The sequence below is a fragment of the Astyanax mexicanus genome, chromosome 1 (assembly GCF_023375975.1).
Source record: "Astyanax mexicanus isolate ESR-SI-001 chromosome 1, AstMex3_surface, whole genome shotgun sequence".
NCBI classification, from domain to species: Eukaryota; Metazoa; Chordata; class Actinopteri; order Characiformes; family Acestrorhamphidae; genus Astyanax; species Astyanax mexicanus.
Genome location: NC_064408.1, coordinates 65,504,702 through 65,525,146, shown reverse-complemented (window position 1 = coordinate 65,525,146; position 20,445 = coordinate 65,504,702). Strand labels below are relative to the sequence as shown.

The window sequence follows — 20,445 nt, the reverse complement described above, 5'->3', positions numbered from 1 at the left end:
CATGGTCAGGTTGTTTCTTGGAGGCCAAGGAAGGCCCCCCAGCGGAGGGCTGATCACGAGGACCTCGAACACGTCCTGTACACCCCCTTCTTCTCCTATCCCTAAGGCGATGGTCTATCCTCTGGGTCAGCTCAATCAGGTCATCAAGTGAGGCAGGACAGTCGCGGTGAGCAAGCTCATCCTTAAGGTCCTCACTGAGATGCGCTGACCAGAGCGTTAGAGTTCCACCCACTCTCAGCCGAAAGCGTGCGAAACTCAATGGCATAATCAGAGACGGACCTTCCATGTTGATGGAAGGAGGAACCCCCTGCAGCCTCCCGGTTGCCCACCATAATGCACAGGGGTGGGCAGCGAGGGCTCAACTCCACCTGGAGTCATAAGCTCCTCTACCTGGGGAGGGGCAGACCCTAGGGGAGCTGGCTGTATGGGTTGAAGCAGGTTTTGTGACAGGATGGTAGTCAGACCCCGCAGCTGGGCTAAGATCTGCTGTAGGGTCTGCTCATGCTTCCCTATTGCCACCCCCTGGTTCCCCAGGGCAATTTTTACCTGCTCGAGATCCAACTGTTCTGCTGGATCCATGTTGGGGCTGGATCTTTCTGTAAGGAGGTTGGGGAGCGGTAGCTCTCCAGCCCAGAAGGTTGTAGAATCCAAGTGCAGAGCAGTAGATCTCGAAGCAGGTAAACCCAAGAAAAAAAAGGATAATAATAATAATAATAATAATAAGAAGAAGAATTAATATATAATCGTTAATATATATTAATAGGATACATAATAATATTATATAATAATATTATATATATATATATATAATTATTATTATTATTAAACCCCGCTCCACGCGGGGATCGAACTCACGCGGTCGCGGCCCAATGCTCTAACCGCTGAACCAGCGAGCGGATTGGGACGCGGCCGCTTTAATCACTCTGAAGAACCTCCGCCGAAAGGGGCGGAGCAACGAAAATGGGCGGAGGAGGAAAACGGGTGGAAAACAAAAGTGAGAGAGAGGGGGAGAATACGTAAATAAGGCTTGCCTGGAAGCGGCTACCTCTTATGAGACGAGGTTAAGGATTAACTAAACAAAAGGGGCTTCCAACGAAAACAAAACTGAACTGAGGTGCTTATGGATTACCGCGGGGCCAGTTTACGTGGGGTACCCCGCAACGGGAGGTCCTTGGCCGATAGCCAGACCAAAACTGAACTGAGGTGCTTATGGATTAAACGCTGCTCCACCAGAGAGTGGAGGAACAGCGCGGGAGAGGGAAGGTAAACAAACTGCGCCTCGCGGTGAGAAACACACACAGACACACACACACACACACAGACTCGAGAGGGGCGGCAGAAAGAGCACACCTATGGCGTCAAAACCGTGTCAAAATTCGCGAGCGAGCAAAGTCACTTGGCGCAAGCAAAACCACACTCGCGCGCACGCGGAGAGGGCTTGGCGCAAGCAAAACCACACTCGCGCGCGCGCGGAGAGGGCTGGCTGCGCGCGCGCGGAAGCAAAACCACACTCGCGCGCGCGCGGGGAGAGCTACGCGCGCGGGGAGAGCTACGCGCGCGGGGAGGCAAAACACTCGCGAGAGTGGAATTTGCCACGCCTTCGGCTTGACAGTCGGGGGAGGGACCCAGACAGGATTGGCTACGGCTGTTTTCCGGAAGTGGATTGTGATTGGCTGTTTGTCAATGTCATAGCACTTGCACGAAAAACCCGGGAATAAGACAGCAGCAAGTATGTACCTAAATGTACATTTGTACACGTTTTAATAAATATGAATCCATTGCTAATGAATCGGCATTTGCACTCCACCATAAATAAATAGGACCTGTTAGGGACGTCCATAAGGGCCAAGGTCACGTACGTTAGGAGTCGCTCAAAAAGATGGCACTTCAGAATATTCTGCAAAGAACAATATATATATATATATATATATATATATATATATATATATATATATATATATATATATATATATATATATATATATATATATATTTAATTTTAATGGACAGGAAATATTACAACAAAAAATTACAATCAATATTATATAAAATTTTGAATTCTATGGAAAAAGGCAACAGCAATATATAAACCTATATGTAGTAGCCCCCAACCCTGGTCCAGAATTTCTGTTTCTGAGGTTTCTGACGGTTCCTACGCAAGTGTTGATAAGCATTAATAACCGCATATTTACTTCGTTTACGTTCATAACCGCAGATGAAATTTCCCCCCATTTGCCCTGCCATAGTGTCATATTTCTGCTAAGCTCAATTAGGTGCACTATATATCTAATAGTGAATACCTAACTGCATTTTAGCCAGCCTGAATGTGTATTCAGTGGCGACATACATACCCAGCAAACAGCTCGCGGACGTCCTTATTTGAGTATTTTTAAAACGTTTGCTATAGGACATACGTGACCTTGGCCCTTATGGACGTCCCTAACAGGTCCTATTTATTTATTTAAGCCGAAGGCGTGGCAAATTCCACTCTCGCGAGTGTTTTGCCTCCTCGCGCGCGTAGCTCTCCCCGCGCGCGCAGCCAGCCCTCTCCGCGCGCGCGCGAGTATGGTTTTGCTTCCGCGCGCGCGCAGCCAGCCCTCTCCGCGCGCGCGCGAGTGTGGTTTTGCTTGCGCCAAGCCCTCTCCGCGCGCGCGCGAGTGTGGTTTTGCTTGCGCCAAGTGACTTTGCTCGCTCGCGAATTTTGACACGGTTTTGACGCCATACACACCGCTCTGCTCCACCAAACTAGAGACAGGTAGATGGCGGCCGTGGAGCTCAATGCTCTACACAGCTGTACCAAACCCGAAGAGAAAAGGGATAGAGTTAGAGAGCCGGAAAACCGGCATAGATTCGCTCTCACGAGCTTCAAAGATCCAGCGCCGAGTGGCTAGTTGGCGTTTATAAGCTGTTGAAAGCAGCACACTCCTTACCTTTCAATTTCTCCTTTAAATGAACTCCTACTTCTAGCGTTTTTTATACTGTTATATACTGTTATATATTGTTGGTTTAAGTAGTCCCTTTTTTTTCTTTTGTTAAGAAAAAAGTTCAGTATTAAAGTTCATCTGGCACTACATGAGTTACACCTTCATTTACATTTTATGGCATTTATCACACTTTGGGATTATTCCTCAACCAAATATATTAATGCCTGGCAATTGTTCTGTGGGTCTCCAAAACTTAGTATAATTTCAATCTTTCCTATGTATTATCTACTACAAAAGTAACATTTTAATGAAGTTAAACATGCAGGTAGCACATTTAATAAAGAAAAAAGAGAATCATGTTTTGTTAAATCCCATTAAAATATGTAACAAAGTAAAGACTTACCAAATATGGAGTAAACCACTCCTAATGTGATATCTGCAGCAACAGGGATGTTGGAGTGGAAAGTGCTGTTGTCTACTGGCCCTCGCATCTAAAACACACACACACACACACACAATCACACATACACACAGTTATGTTTACACTTTATCAACATACCAAAGTGCTTATTTGTCCACTCAGAAAATATTCATATTAATGAATTAATTATTTTTTTTATTTTTGAGCTCAGATATTGATAAATTCACAAAGCAGTTTTAATGCATAGATATAAAAATGCATAAACATAAAGGCTGGACTTCAGCAATTCCAGCCAGAGAGCTACAGATCAGATTTGGGAAAAGAACTCTCTCCAAGCAAACCTAGGTGCTTGAATATGATGCTGTTATCTTTTGTACTAATTATTCTTTTTTTCTGTAATAAATTTTCTCATATACAAAGAACAGTATCAGCGAATATGGAGTGAATTTTGTGCCAAAAGTTTTACACAAAAAAATAAAATCCGCAATCAAAATGTTAGGAATCAAAAGCAAAAATTATATGTTACAAATTCAAAAGAGAAAAAATATATAGCAAATATATATTTTTAAATATACTTGGTTATTTTATTATCCTTTGCAGTTATTTGAAAATTATTTCAGTTTGGTCTTTGCTTTTATTTTTGTGTTTTTGTGAATTTTCTGTGGATTTTTTTGGATTTTTCTGTTAAAGACTTTTGCTTCTGGAATCCCTCTTTTGCTTCTGCTTCAGTTTTTTGCTTCTGAGTTTTGGCACAGTTTTCACGGGTGGGCGGGGCTTAGAAGAAGGGGTTCCCCTTGAATCTCCATTGGTCAGCTGGTTCTGGACTGGCCAGTTCCCTGAACCCTCGTCTGAGACTGACCACGCCCCCAAACACCCCGCCAGCTTCAAGCGTCCTTCCAAACACGGAGTGAACAGCAGCTTCCAGCAAACAGCAACAGCAGCAGATACTTTTACAATTAAATATTATACAAACGTTATGTTCACAAGTCACATTAGCGAGAGTGCTAAATATTCATGCTGTAAGTAGGTAACTACCTAACTCACTAGCTCAATGACTAGGTAACTCACTAGCTCACTGAGTAGGTAACTCACTAGTTCACTGACTAGGTAACTCACTAGTTCACTGACTAGCTAACTCACTAGTTCTCTGACTAGGTAACTCACTAGTTCACTGAATAGCTAACCCACTAGTTCACTGACTAGCTAACTCACTAGTTCTCTGACTATGTAACTCACTAGTTCACTGACTAGGTAGCATTCTAATTCATTAGCTCATTGAGTAGGTAAGTAGCTAACTCAGTAGCACACTTACTATGTAACTCACTGGTTCACTGACTAGGTAACTCACTTGCTCACTGAGTAAGTAACCTGCTAACTCATTAGCTCACTGAGTAGGTAACTCACTAGTTCACTGACTAAGTAATTCACTAGCTCACTGAGTAGGTAACTAACTCACTAGTTCACTGACTAGGTAACTCACTAGTTCACTGACTAGCTAACTCACTAGTTCTCTGACTAGGTAACTCACTAGTTCACTGAATAGCTAACCCACTAGTTCACTGACTAGCTAACTCACTAGTTCTCTGACTATGTAACTCACTAGTTCACTGACTAGGTAGCATTCTAATTCATTAGCTCATTGAGTAGGTAAGTAGCTAACTCAGTAGCACACTTACTATGTAACTCACTGGTTCACTGACTAGGTAACTCATTAGCTCACTGAGTAGGTAACTCACTAGTTCACTGACTAAGTAATTCACTAGCTCACTGAGTAGGTAACTAACTCACTAGTTCACTGGCTAGATAACTCACTAGTTTGCTGGCTAGGTTGCTCACTAGCTCACTGAGTAGGTAACTAGCTAACTCACTAGCTCATTGACTAAGATAACTGACTAGTTCACTGATTAGGTAACTAGCTAACTCACTAGCTCATTGACTAAGATAACTGACTAGTTCACTGATTAGGTAATTAGCTAACTCACTAGCTAATTGACTAAGATAACTGACTAGTTCTCTGACTAGGTAACTCACTAGTTCACTGAATAGCTAACCCACTAGTTCACTGACTAGCTAACTCACTAGTTCTCTGACTATGTAACTCACTAGTTCACTGACTAGGTAGCATTCTAATTCATTAGCTCATTGAGTAGGTAAGTAGCTAACTCAGTAGCACACTTACTATGTAACTCACTGGTTCACTGACTAGGTAACTCATTAGCTCATTGAGTAGGTAAGTAGCTAACTCAGTAGCACACTTACTATGTAACTCACTGGTTCACTGACTAGGTAACTCATTAGCTCATTGAGTAGGTAAGTAGCTAACTCAGTAGCACACTTACTATGTAACTCACTGGTTCACTGACTAGGTAACTCATTAGCTCACTGAGTAGGTAACTCACTAGTTCACTGACTAAGTAATTCACTAGCTCACTGAGTAGGTAACTAACTCACTAGTTCACTGGCTAGATAACTCACTAGTTTGCTGGCTAGGTTGCTCACTAGCTCACTGAGTAGGTAACTAGCTAACTCACTAGCTCATTGACTAAGATAACTGACTAGTTCACTGATTAGGTAATTAGCTAACTCACTAGCTCATTGACTAGGTAACTATCATAATTTGCGCGTGAATATTTAGCACATCTTGCTAATGTGAGCTTTTAAATGGAGTGAAACAGAGAATAATATAACATAATATAACATTAAACATAACGTTTGTATAATATTTAATTGTAAAAGTATCTGCTGCTGTTGCTGTTTGCTGGAAGCTGCTGTTCACTCCGTGTTTGGAAGGACGCTTGAAGCTGGCGGGTGTTTGGGGGCGTGGTCAGTCTCAGACGAGGGTTCAGAGGGACCAATGGAGATTCAAGGGGAACCCCTTCTTCTAAGCCCCGCCCACCCGTGAAAACTGTGCCAAAACTCAGAAGCAAAAAACTGAAGCAGAAGCAAAAGAGGGATTCCAGAAGCAAAAGTCTTTAACAGAAAAATCCAAAAAAATCCACAGAAAATTCACAAAAACACAAAAATAAAAGCAAAGACCAAACTGAAATAATTTTCAAATAACTGCAAAGGATAATAAAATAACCAAGTATATTTAAAAATATATATTTGCTATATATTTTTTCTCTTTTGAATTTGTAACATACAATTTTTGCTTTTGATTCCTAACATTTTGATTGCGGATTTATTTTTTTTGTGTAAAACTTTTGGCACAAAATTCACTCCATAAGCGAAGACTTATTTCATTCATCTACATCAGTGTTTCTCAACCTTTTTTATATCACGACACCCTTTAAATATATGCGAGATATCAAGGCACCCCAGTTTAAGGGGGGGGGGGGGGGGGTTGCTGGCGCAGTACTTCAGGTGAGAACGGGGGGGGGGGGGGGTGGTGGGGGTGGTTCTGGCGCAGTACTTCAGGTGAGAGAACGAGGGGTGTTGCTGGCGGAATTTGACATAAAATAGCGCGTGCATCGCGTGGGGGACAAAAACTTTACAGTGTTTCCCAATTTAGGGGCTGCATCCTTCAGAGGCTGTATTCGAAGACAGATTGCGTCACAGCTGCGCAGTAATACACCGCCTCTGTGGGTCGCATCCTTCATAGTATGCTGCCTGTGAATTGGGACACACCCCGACACGAGCTGACTCTGGAAAGGAAATATGCACGTGAGGCGCAATATTTTGACGGCACCCCCGATGAAGCCAGACGGCACCCCAGGGTGCCGCGGCACCCTGGTTGAGAAACACTGATCTACATGGCATCACAGCTCAAGATACTACAAAACAACAGAGGAAATCTAGAACTATCACAATAAACTCAAAACAAGAAGACAAGGGAAATAAACAAGAGAGCAAATGAGAAGGGAAATAAACAAGCAAAAGCTGAATAATAAACAACAAAAGACAGACAAAAGAAGATGGATGAAGATGGGGAAGATAACGAGGGGGCTGGTTTACAAACAAACACAGGTGAGAACACTGATGACAGGGTGGGGCTAGGGTGGAGGCAAAAAAAATGGCCACATGCTTAAAGATAACATGGGAAAGAAAAGCAAGACAGGAACAGGAAGGACAAAGAAAGAAAGAAAACAAGACAGACAAGGGCTACAGGTGTCACAGATATCATGTACTATGCAGTTTATAATGTGATTATCCTCAATTTAGTCACTGTGTCAGCTCTTTCCTTAGTTTTGGTAGGGAAATGGGACAAAATCTGTTATCTATTTAATATATTAATTCATTGCAAACCCACAATAAAACATTGAAAATGGTTTAACTCTTATAACAGCAGGTAGAGTCCACTTAGGAAAGATGTGATGTTCCCAACCACTCACAGAAGGTGCATCTTTATCATATTGTCATCTCTGTTGACAAATGAACCAACACCCTCTTGCACAATGTCTTGTACACACTGCACAAAAATAATGCAACAATGATGTTATCTCCTCTGTATGCTTGTTTTATTCTACAGATATATATTTGTCCTGAACAAAAGAAGCAGCACTTAATCTGATGCTATATTTGCTGATATCAGCGTGTCATAGAAAAAAAGAAAAAAAATTATCAGGATCCCCTGTAGTGTTTCACACACATACACAACAGGTAGCCAAACATTGCATCATTCTGCCCGTGCTTCAGAGCTGAAGAGGTTGCACACTCTCAGAAGTGTGTGCCAGAGGACGTGTGCACAATAACACTCTCTCTTTGATGACTAAGAACTTGTGGAGGAGCTGCGTCAGCAGCATCAGCGGATACTGTCTGACGTGCCTGAGAGAGCTTCTATACAGCAAAATCTCCCCCTCTCCCTCACTGTCACGTGCACACACACACACACACACATCCACTTGATCATCACAGAGCGGTAACAGCAGTAAATCAGTCTACCAACGCCATCACTGTCAACGACATCCGGACACACACACACATGCTATTCTTTATCTGCACGAAAAGTCCTGTCTGTTTAATGAAACCAGCTGTTCTTTATGTCTGTAGTTCAGAATCATTCAGAGGTGCTGATGTAAGGAGTTTATGTGCACATTTAAAGCTTGAAAATGAAATTCCACGAAATACAACAAGACAGTACTGTGTCTCTAAATCAAATATTCTGCAAGTCTTACTGGTAATCAGTATCACTAAATATTGCAATCTTTTAAATAAAATAAATTATGCAAATTATCTTTTGTTCTCTTTTACATGCCACATGATTTGTCTTTATTTAATCACACTCTTAAAACACTCAATGTAATCTATAATTATTTCTAAAATGTAAACAACAGAAATGGCAGTTAATTACATACTATAAGAACAGAACAATTAATTAACTACGTAAATATTTTCTCTAATTGCCACTTGGAAAAATTAGAATCTTGTGACCCTCCTCATTTCTGGTGTGCATACAAATGAAACAAAAAGTGCTCTTTATACGAACTAAAATTCAATATATGAGGCAATATATAACAATAATTTTTATTCCACAGAATACAGTAGTGTAAAAGAGTATTTGCCCCATACAGAATTCTTGTTTTTGCATTTTGTTCATTCTTACATTTTTTTAGATTAAAAAACACCTTTTAACATCGATTATAACCTAAATAAATATAAAAAGTAAGTAAATATAAAAAACACATTTTAAATGGTGATTTCATTTATTAAGGAAAAAAAGCAATCCAAACAAACCAGGGACTGCCGCCCCCATGAAGTAACGCTGATTAACAAAATATTTTGGATTTTTTTTATTTTATTTCACTAACCACAACCAGACCTGATTACTACCAGACATGTAGAATCAAGAAATCACTTAAAATAGAACTAAATGATTAAAGTTAAGAAGTTTAAAGTCGAACTCTGATTGAGATGCTGTGGCAAGAAATTAAACAGGCAATTTATGCGTAAAAACTCTCCAATATGTCTGGATTAAAATAATTATTTTAAGAAGAGTGGGTCAAAAATCCTCCACAGAGATGTGAAAGACAAGTGTGGCACGATCAAGTTATTTTTTTAAGTTATGTTTAGGGGCAAACACTTTTTTACATAGGGCCAAGTTGGTACTTTTAATTTGAGTACCCTTAATAATCCCTTAATAAATGAAAATGTGTTCATTTAAGAACTGCATTTTATATTAACTTATATTAACATATACTTGCCTGTTATTAAAAAATATGTTTCATAAAAAAGCAAAAACAGAAGCAATCTATAGATGGGCAAATATTCACTGTGTATGTTTAAATTTCATATGACATTATTTACTTAGAAATGTTCTTAGTGATACATATAAAGCTCGCTCTAAAAAGAATAATTACATAATTTAAGCCTTATGTGTTTAAATGTGCTTTGTGCATGGATCTTGCAGTCTGTACTTCATGTCTGTTTGCAATATTGTCTTTTTAAATAAATGTATGTATGTAATAATTTCTACTCTTGCATATCTAAGTGCAATGTTTTCACTTTAAAAACAATATAGAATCTAATCTGTACTATGTAAACTGTCACAGTGATTTAAACCAACTAATCAGAGAAAAGCTTTACCAAACCGAGTAGCCCATCACAGGCTGTACACAGGGGTGTAACATCCAAACAATTGATCCAAAAGTCTCATTATTACTGTTAGTACAAAAAAATAATAAAAAAGGATTAGTGAAAATACTCAATTAAAGCATTCTATAACACATTTAAAGCAACACTATGCAAGACCTGGCATTTCTTGTTCTTGGGCTCAACCTACAGGTGAGAGGTGTATTTTGCACCACCCCTCAAGGACATGTTTTACAGAGATTCTGAGAGCTGAGAGAAGCATCACTTAAAGTGAAATATGCATGTAAACTTATGTGGTATATATAGTACAGACTGTTGCACTAAAAAGGGGGTCAAACTCTCATGAATGTGGCAAGTTCATTTCTTCAATATTGCAATAGTTGCCAAAAGGATTAGTAAACAGTTAAAAAACAGTGTAAACAGTGAAAAATCTCATTTCGTCAGAGGAAAAGTGATTGTGTATACCTCAATAAAATATACCAATACAGTGTTGTTAAAAATCTGCTTGCCATTTCCTCAAAACTGCAAGCCTTTACAAAATCCACACATGGAATCAGAAGCTTTAAACAACATTGCCATTCACCGAATACTCAAACACACACCTACATCAATATACGCACATACACATGGTCCAAGGTCTCATACCTGCTTTCACTGATATAATAAAAGAGGAGGTTCACCAGCTTTACTCTGTCAGATTGATCTCTGGGGAGAAATGCCTCTCTGCTTCAATCTGACATGCATTGAAACTGTGTATATGTTCATCTGCAGCGAGTCTTCATAACACAATAATGATAGTCTGCCTCAGAAAACACAGGTCCACCATGTATTCTGGTCAATCCAACGAATGACTGGTCAAAAAGAAGGTATCTAATTGTTATACAGTGTGTGAGAGTGTGTATATTCCTCTTCTCCAAATCTCCAAACAATGAGCATGTGTGTTTTAGTGTTTCAACTGCCTGTTCTATTATTTCATTGAAAAACAAAGGCTGTATTGGGTCCCAACCTTACATCAAAGGTAGTGTTTTGATCCCAGTCTAAGGCTCTCGCCAAAGCTAAAATTGTATTCTTGATCTAACACTTAAACTAATATGCTACGCTGCATTCCACTGACCTTGAATGTCAGTTCTCTTAATTATTCCTGATTTAATGTCATTCCAGTTAAACATTCAGATAAGTGTATCATATTTCTAAACATTACCAAAAACAGTTAGCTAAAGACTTTACCATTGTCTCAGATTAGCATTGTTAGCAAAACCGGTTGATAACAACAAATTGTACAGTACTTCGCACATCCATGAATTCATAATCCTGTGTGTATGTATTCATATGTATTTCATTCAAACACAAATCCACCTTAAACTGATTTTCTCACCAGAACAATAATAAGGGATGACTAAGCAAGGCAATGTGAAAAAGGACAACACAGTTAAGTCTCATGAATAGCGAATGCTAATATGTTAATGGAAAACTAACTCAAGCCATTAGCTAATATGCTAGTCTTGATACAAATCAATACAATCCAAAAGTGGTTCCTACATGGCATCATGCCACAAAAATCCTCCTGGGACCTTTACACATGGCACTGCTCTAATTAAATTAGTTTAATTAGTTGATACAATGTTTAAAAACTCCAGCACCCCTGTTGGGTCTAATCCACTCTTTCACACCTCTTACACCACCACCATGCCAATCAGTGTCACTGCAGTGCTGAGAATAACCACCCACCACCTAAATAATAATAATAGCTGCTATGTGGTGGTCTCTCCTGTGGGGTCCTGACTATTAAAGAACAGGGTGAACAGGCTTATACACAGTGTCACTATATAGCTAGTGGATCTAATTTGATGGACAGTAAAAACAAGGGGATGGTCATAAAAATCTAATATGACTGTGTAATCACACCATGCCAAATATTACACTACAAAGTCTAACAATTATATCAGGATTTTATTTAATTAATATAGTTTTCAGTTCTATTTATCTATAAAAGGACTTCATATCACAGCTTTGCAGTTCTCTGGTCCTCTTATCAAAACACAGGCCAGTGTCAGTTCTTTTACGTTTATTGTCTGTTAGGTTGTTTCCAGTGTTTTCCGTTTTCTCTATGTTCCTTGTTTTCCATTCTGTTGTTGGTTTGTTTTTAGTTTGTTTGTTCTTTAATTGTTTATTAAAATCTCTCGTATTTGTGTCCCCCTTCTGTGTCCTTGCTCCTGCACCATCTGACACTTCTAATTAGGTCACCAGACTGCCAAACATACAATAATTGTACCAAATAAAAAATGTACATACAATGGTTAAATTTCAAATTAAACTTGTAAAATTCAACAGTCAGTACTGCAGGTAAAATAAGTGAGTTGAAGTGTTCAAAGAATACAAGTTTGCAATTCATTACTGGAGAGATAAATAGAAATGACTGACTCCTCGAGTCCTCCCTGAGACCATAATATGAGAGAGGGATATTATTAATCTGTGTGAAAAATGTGTCTCTGACATTGCAGCATATTTAAAACTCTAGTCATAATCTTTTAAAGGTACAAACTGAACCTGGACTTCAGCCTTATCAACCTTATAATTCACACATAAAAATAACAAAAACAAAATCCCACTCCTTCATAGTCTTAAAATGAAGGATGACCAAAACTTAAAAATTACTTAGATTAAATTTTGCATTTTGATATATGATTGTTCCAAAGCTCATAAAATAAAATAATGACAGTGTTAGATCTGGGAATGTATAAATTCATGCCTTAATCATCATGTTCTTGTGGTGCTGGGTAACGTAATGGGTCTATACTGGTACATTAAGACACTGATACATCTTTGGCTTTTAGCAATATATTAATGAAAAAAGCCTACTTACAGTTTTCGTGCTCGATAAGACCCCAAAAACTGGTACTTGTAGCACACTTTTGAGAATTAATCATCTGGCATTAATAATCTTGTACACTAAACTATAAGCTCAATTCTAAAACACACTTTTAGCCACACTCTAAACTATTTTTTACAATACATGCAGCAATACATATTCAACAGCTTGTGATTCTTTATAGAATACACTAACCTGAAAAACACCACATTTACCAGTTACAAAAACCCAGCTCTATCAGGTAACAAAACTATGTAGGATAATCTTAATAAATCATTAGAAACTAAAACATTTTTTACAGTATATGACAAACAACATTTTAACACAAACACATAAACAGTAAATTATTTTAATCACTTAACATTTAAAGTTCTTTAATCAATTCATTCTTTTAAAGAAAATGCAACAATTTCATTGCAGATGTCACAGTTTAGCCCATGTCTGTCTTGTGTTTTTCCCTCATTTGGTCTCTTGTCCTCCTGCCCCTCTGTTTTCCTGTCATGTGTTTCCCAGCCATGTGCTTCTGTTGTGTTTTTGTACCTGTCTCCACCCTAGCTCCGCCCCAGCCCTGCCCTAGCAATTAGTGTTCTCACCTGTGTCTTGTCTGTAACCCCACCCCCTCGTCATCCAAGCCCAGGTGTTTCTCCCTCTCCTCATGTATATAAGCCCCTCTGTTTGAATGTGCAGTGTCAAATCTTATGTTACGAATGAGGAAGGTGGATGTAAGTGCAGATATATAGATATTCTAATTTTTATTTAATAAACAATATAAAAAATAAAAAAAAAACTCACAAAATCAAGACTAGAATACATATATTAACAAAGACTAAGAAAAACTAAGGAAACATGAAACACTAAACCATAACTTTTAACATAGAATAACTAGAGAACACAAAGAATACGAAATGAACAAACTTGGAACACTTACTATGATAACAAAACAGACCTGGACTGAAGAAACAGAGATTCAAAGATTACAAACTACAAAACTGGTAAACATACATACAGAGGACAAGGATACAAAAGATTCAACACTGCACATTCAAACAGAGGGGCTTATATACACCAGGAGAGTGAGAAACACCTGGGCTTGGATGACGAGGGGGCGGGGTTACAGACAAGACACAGGTGAGAACACTAATTGCTAGGGCAGGGCTGGGGCGGAGCTAGGGTGGAGACAGGTACAAAAACACAACAGAAGCACATGGCTGGGAACACATGACAGGAAAACAGAGGGGCAGGAGGACAAGAGACCAAATGAGGGAAAAACACAAGACAGACATGGGCTAAACTGTGACAGCAATGTTTCCTTTGCATATTTTTTTCATATCTGCTGAGCAAAATAATACAATGTAATCTTTACTCTAACCATAGCTATTTTATGCTAAATAGAATAACTAGATCTATGTTTAAAAAAGTTTTTTAAGTAACCCTGAACAGAATGCGAAGTAAACACGAAAAACATTTCAGTGTTAGACTATCTCAACTGTGTACATTTTTAAAAACTTAGTTTAGTCTGTTGCCATTAGCCAATGGATAGTGATTGGCCCTTGCAAACTTATCTCCGAATTCCAATCAGAGTTTGGATTTGTTCCCATGTTTTACTGATTAGATAAACTAGGTAATGGACAGAAACCACCTTTTAAACACCTTCAGATCTTTTATAACATCTTTTTTGACAAATAAATGTCCACGATCAACATACATTTTGTTTTTGTTCAATATTTGATACCTAATAATCATTTTAATTATGATACCATAGAAACAATCTCAGCATCATGTCACCTGGTGTTTTGTTTTTAATCTACTTAGTGTATTTTATTCGTGGTATTTAATACTGCACTGTGTGTAATTTACTTGATGCTAGATTTAATTAGGTGTCTGTTCTAGAGACAGGTCTTCTTGATTCACTTTAGCAGACCAGAACAGCCCAGACCACTGGAAAATCTTTGTAAGGGCTTTGCAGCTCCACATTGTTTCAGCACGTTAATGAGTTAATCCAATGAGTTAATCCACTCACTGACTTTATTAATGCAAAATTGATATATCTGGATATTACTGTGGCATGAAATGTATTATTAATGTTCAGCATTGGTTCACATCTTCGGAGGGAAGGCTGTGCTGCACATGTGCTGTGTGTTGTTATCAGGATCAGTTATCAATGAAATGGAGCAGAATGAAGGTGACGGAGCTGCCTGGTGAAGCAGTGTTAGCTGCTGCATCACACAAATCTCAGAGAGTTACGGTAAGTAAAGGTGAAGGGGTTATTTAGCCTAATATGATTAGAGTAACACACAGCCATAATTATCTTTTAAATGATCTGTACCCATCATAGCTATTTTTAAAAGAAACAGAAAATATTGCATATAAATGGTACCAATCCTGGAATTCAGAATGTATGTACTACATAATAGAGAGAACAACATTTATCTTTATTGTTATTTATTATTATTATTATTATTATTATTATTATTATTATTATTATTATTATTCTCTATTGCTGTAATTACTGATGCTGGTATTGCCATTTTTGTGGTTACTGATACCCATTACCATCATACAATAAAACTCCTGAATCTTTATAGAATGAGAGAACAAGAGAGAGGGAGGGTAAGAGAAGTGGAGAAAGAGACAGCAAACGAGAAAGTGACAGAGCGAGTGAGAAAGAAAGAGCACACAAGAAAGAGGCAGCAAATGAGAAATTGACGGAGAAAGACATAGAGAGCGAGAGGAGAGAGCAGATGAGACAGTGAGCAAGCAAGAGAGATAGGTTGAAAGAGAGTAAAGGCAAAAAAGGGAGAGAGTTTGAAAGAGAGAATGTGAGAAGAGAGAAAAAAGTGAAAAACACAAAGTGTGAAAGACAAAGTGAGAGACAGAGGTACAGAGGGAGGTGGAAAGAGAGAGAGAGAGAGAGAGAGAGAGAATGTGTGTGTGTGTGTGTGTTATGAAAACTGCAGTCAGAAGAGGCTGAGTGGTTGAGCTATACAGGTGCTGGTCAACGAATTAGAATAATTTGAAATAGTGCAATCATGAAATTCTTTGAATGCATTTTTTGTGCAGAAAGCAAATCAGGTGTTCACCGCACCTGTCCTACTCGTTAGACTAATCACAGAACACGTTACCTGGAAAAATTGCTCAGCTGAGCTTTCCAAAAGGCCCATTTAGGCCATTTAACTGTGACACTGTTGTTTTATTGAATTAGAATAATGGAGAAACCGTTTCATTGAATTAGAATAATTTTTATTATAATTACAATCATCAATTTGTCAGTATTTTGTGGCTGCCCCCTTGGCTTGTATGACTGCCTGAAGTCTCTGCGGCATCGGTTTGACCAGCTTGTCGCAAGTTTCCGCACTGACAGCTTCCCAGGCAGTGGCGATGTTCTGCTTCAGTTGGTCCAGCGTAGTAGGCTTTCTGTCGCAAATTTTCCGCTTGACGATGGCCCAAAGGTTTTCAATGACATTGAGTTCAGGCGAGTTGGCCGGCCATGCCAAAACTTCAAGCTGTTTTTTAGTGAACCAATCTTTGGTCGACTTTGCCGCATGAGCCGGTGCAAGATCCTGTTGAAATATGAAGTCTTCTTCGCCGAACTGTTCCTCAACAGTCGGAATCAGGAACGTTTCCAGAACATCTTGATATACGGCAGCATTGACAGTCTTCTTGAGGAAGCAGAGTTTCCCTACACCTCGAGCGGACATGCATCCCCAGACCATAAAGCTCGGAAGTGGACTTGAACCGGTTGCTGACTGCGATCTTTCTCAGCTGCTTGTTGTCGCGAGCAGAAGTTTTTCGGACGCCGGAACAGTTGGTGCGCTTGCTGCAGTTTTTCTTGAGAGCTTTGCAGACGGAAGACTGGCTGATGCCGAGCTGCTCAGCAATTTTAGTTTGGGTCAAGCCTTGTTGGCGAAGGGCTTGAATTTGAGCCACTATTCCGGTTGAGAGGTCGCGCTGCTTACCCATGATTGATTTTACAACTTAGAAATTCTACTCAACCCTGACTTTATACTGCACAGTGAACACTCTTCACAGAAAACAAAAAATCGAGCATTTATTCTAATTCAATGAAACGGTTTCTCCATTATTCTAATTCAATAAAACAACAGTGTCACAGTTAAATGGCCTAAATGGGCCTTTTGGAAAGCTCAGCTGAGCAATTTTTCCAGGTAACGTGTTCTGTGATTAGTCTAACGAGTAGGACAGGTGCGGTGAACACCTGATTTGCTTTCTGCACAAAAAATGCATTCAAAGAATTTCATGATTGCACTATTTCAAATTATTCTAATTCGTTGACCAGCACCTGTATATCTTCAGCAGTGTCAGTGCTGGACACAATACTTCCATTACTCTCCATTTTTCTCTAAACACATCAGACCATCCCCTCTCACTCCTAAACCCATTGCATACCTTCAACAAGCTCAACAACACTGTGTGTGTCCATCCTGAAGAATTTCCTAGAAGACATTTTATTACATTACACACAATGACCTGGATCCTCTGCATGTGTAAAAAGAGCCGCACACCTTACAACTCTACACCAAACACTTATTTAGGAAAATGTTAATTAAACTAATAGTTACGTTTAACTCAACAAGTGGGGATCCATTCAGTACAACCCTCCAGAAGAGCTGGACACAATGGGGAGCTTTAACCTGGTCTGGGCTAATAAAAATGACTGTGCATACTCGATGCCCAGATAAGCATAAGTATGTCGCATCAACATTCATTGGTACACCATCTAATGCACTGGAAAAATGTTGATCTGACATCAGAATGTATTTATTTGTGAAATATTACAAGCAAGTAGCAATAAGCAACGGATCAAAACAGTTAAGCAAATGTTACAACGTGGACGTCAGTAGTTTAAACGCGCAAAAGTGTTGAATTAGCTCTCTATACAATATACTTTCCTCTTATGCTTACACTGACAGAACCTGCACTGCTGTACTGAACAGCTGCAAGCAGTTTGACGGGTTTATATGACTCAAAGAGCCAATCAGAAATAAGCAAGGAAATTTATTCAGTCTGTACAGCAAATTGCGTTTTTGTCATTGGTTCAGAAATCATTTAAATTTAAGATAAATTAACAATCAATAATCAAGATTTATCATTAAACTTATTTTTAATTGTGGTCAGCATATTTCACTCACAAGCATTGTAGACACGTGTAGAAGAGTAAACGTAAAGAACATAGTAAAGAACACTGGAAAAACGTTATTTTTGATTACATTAGATATTTTTATGTTGATGATGAAAACCCTTGAACAACCTTAATTTAACATGTATTATTAGAATAATACAAATAAAAACTATTATTACTATTTAAATATTCTATTCTACACTGCAAAAGCGCAGTATACAGGCTATAAGAACACAAACCAGATATACATTTAAATGATGTCAGTAAAGTTTAATTAAAACATAACCTTGAATCAATGTGAAATTGATGTGCACAAATAACTTTACAAATAAATAACGTTGTTTTAATGCAATAGCGACGGAAAAAATGAACGTTGATTGAACGTTCCTTTGCTGTCTGGGATAACAGTGAGGTAATGTTAAATAAAGGTTGTTTAATTGATGTTTCCTCATAATTAACAGTAAAATCTGTAATGCAACTAAAACTAAATGTTCTTTGCTATCAGGGTGAGCTCTTCGTGCGCGCGCGTAAATCTTCCCTCCTCCTCAGTCCCCGTATCCACGTTCTCTCTCAGACCCTCCAAACTCTCTCTCTCGCTCTCATTTTCTTTCTCTCTCCATTCCCTCATCCCTTGATCCCTTGTTCAGGGTGGCCGGTGCGCCCCCCTCAGCGCGCGCTCTTACCGTTTCTCCGGCAGCCTGTACTCCTCTCGAAGCCCGCGGGTTTCCTCCTCCTCCAGCGCGCGACCAACTTCATCTGTGAGCGCGCGGCCAGGGTCCCGGTCAGCGCCTTCGCGAGCGGAGGGAACAGAGACTGGCGCGCGTGCGTCTGAGCGCGGGGACACGCGGTAAGTGGTCGGGAGCGCGCGGGTCGGAAACGTCTCGTGCGCACATGGCTGAGTTCCCTCCTCCTCCTCCTCCTCCTCAGAAAAGAGCAGAGAAGATCCAGGGTACCTCACTCCTCACATCTCCACAGAGTGAACTGGGGGGGGGGGGGGGGGGGGAGCAGCTTCACCAATCAAAGACAGCGACAGTCACATGACCACGTCCAGACACACCCACTTCAGTGTCCACCTGGAGCCACTTTGGGGACAAAAGCCATTGCCCCTACCACTAAGGCAGTGTTCACATTACCAGGCTGAAGTGACTTAAATCTAATTTTTTGCTCAATGTGGCTCAGATCTGACATTCTGGCTGTGTGAATGTGCTAAATCCGAATTCTTCCAAATCAGACCGGAGCCGCATCTATGTGTGGTCCTAAATCAGATACGTATCCGATCCATTTTTGTTGTTGGTGAAGAAGACTACATTTATAAACGTATCAATGTGCGCATGTGAGGTGTTTTAAAGACAGATTAATTCACATTACACATAGATACAGATCACTTACGTTTGTGAATGTGAACCGTCAGGATAGCCAAATCCGATTTGAGCAAAAAATCTGATTTAAGCAATGCGGCTTGTAATGTGAACGTCAACCAAAATTCAGCCCTGGACTTTTCCTGGACCATCCCATTAAAATTAAAGTAATTCCAAAGTGACAATTCACAGCTTTATTTTAAAGTCTGCTATTACCCAAACTGAGCTAAAACAGACCAATTCTAAAACCCAAAACTGTTACATAAAAAACTTTTTCTGTGCCAGTGTCTGGAGAAAGAGAGCCTAGACTCAGCAAGCAATAAAGCAAAAACATATATTTTTTATGTATTTTTTTTTCTCTCCATCATCCTCTTTTTCAAAACAAACTGGACTACTTCAGTTGACTACCAAACTTTAACTAAACTCACACCAGAAGGGAAAGCACTAGCTTATTTCCTGTACTACTATAACATTAGAAAGCCAAAAATATAGGCAAATAAAAGGGGGCAAAGCTTAGAATATGTGGGTACAATTTCCTCAGGTAGTTAACAGCACAGACTATGCTATTATATGGGGGTTTTGTAGGCCACCACCGGCATTATAAACCAGCCAATAAAAGCAGATATTATCTTTTTTTCACAATTCTGCAATAAAAGAAAAATCAGTATGTTCCATAATGGGGCTGTAAAAGACATCATAAAACCACAACTGCACATTTTTGACCCCCAACTAAAGTCACAAACTTAAACTCTTCAGTCCACACATATTTCAAAAATATATATTATTTTTTTTTAAATATTATTATATTATATTATATTATATATGATGTCACAATATATATTCATTCATTTATTTAGCCAGCAGCAGTTCACAGTAAAATTACAAAACGTGTGTGTCCACCAGGCTGCTGCCTGAACAAGGAATAATACTGAGAAGCCAATCAAAACAGATGTTATTTACATATCAGGATTACTTATTGTGTATGCTGTATATATTGTAAATGATCTAACACTAGGATTCTTAGTCTTAGTTTTTACCCAGAAATGGGCAAGGGGCATGCATTACTGAAGGTGTGTGTGAAGCTTCATTGCAGCCTGTTTTACTTACCTAACTAACTAAAATAAGGCTTTACAAATGAAATAAACAAACATAATCAAACCACTGATTTGACCTGAGAGTGTGTGCACGAATAAAAAAAAGTAAAGTAA

General features: G+C 39.1%; 1 protein-coding gene and 1 long non-coding RNA gene across 2 annotated transcripts in view; one reads left to right on the top strand and one right to left on the bottom strand.

Moving 5' to 3' along the window:
• Positions 1 to 18,775, bottom strand: part of opn7a (opsin 7, group member a) — a 36,195-nt gene extending 17,420 nt beyond the window's left edge. The window contains exons 1-2 of the mRNA XM_022664256.2: positions 18,563 to 18,775; positions 3,328 to 3,415 (exon numbers count right to left, since the gene is read on the bottom strand). Coding sequence (XP_022519977.2) covers positions 3,328 to 3,415 — 88 coding nt within the window. The 5' untranslated portion in view covers positions 18,563 to 18,775. The remainder of the gene's footprint in view (positions 1 to 3,327; positions 3,416 to 18,562) is intronic.
• LOC125803743 (uncharacterized) lies at positions 4,269 to 6,137 on the top strand. Its single transcript, XR_007440117.1, has 3 exons — positions 4,269 to 4,816; positions 5,073 to 5,310; positions 5,860 to 6,137. It is a non-coding gene; the product is annotated as an uncharacterized LOC125803743 (long non-coding RNA).
• Positions 18,776 to 20,445: the final 1,670 nt, after the last annotated feature.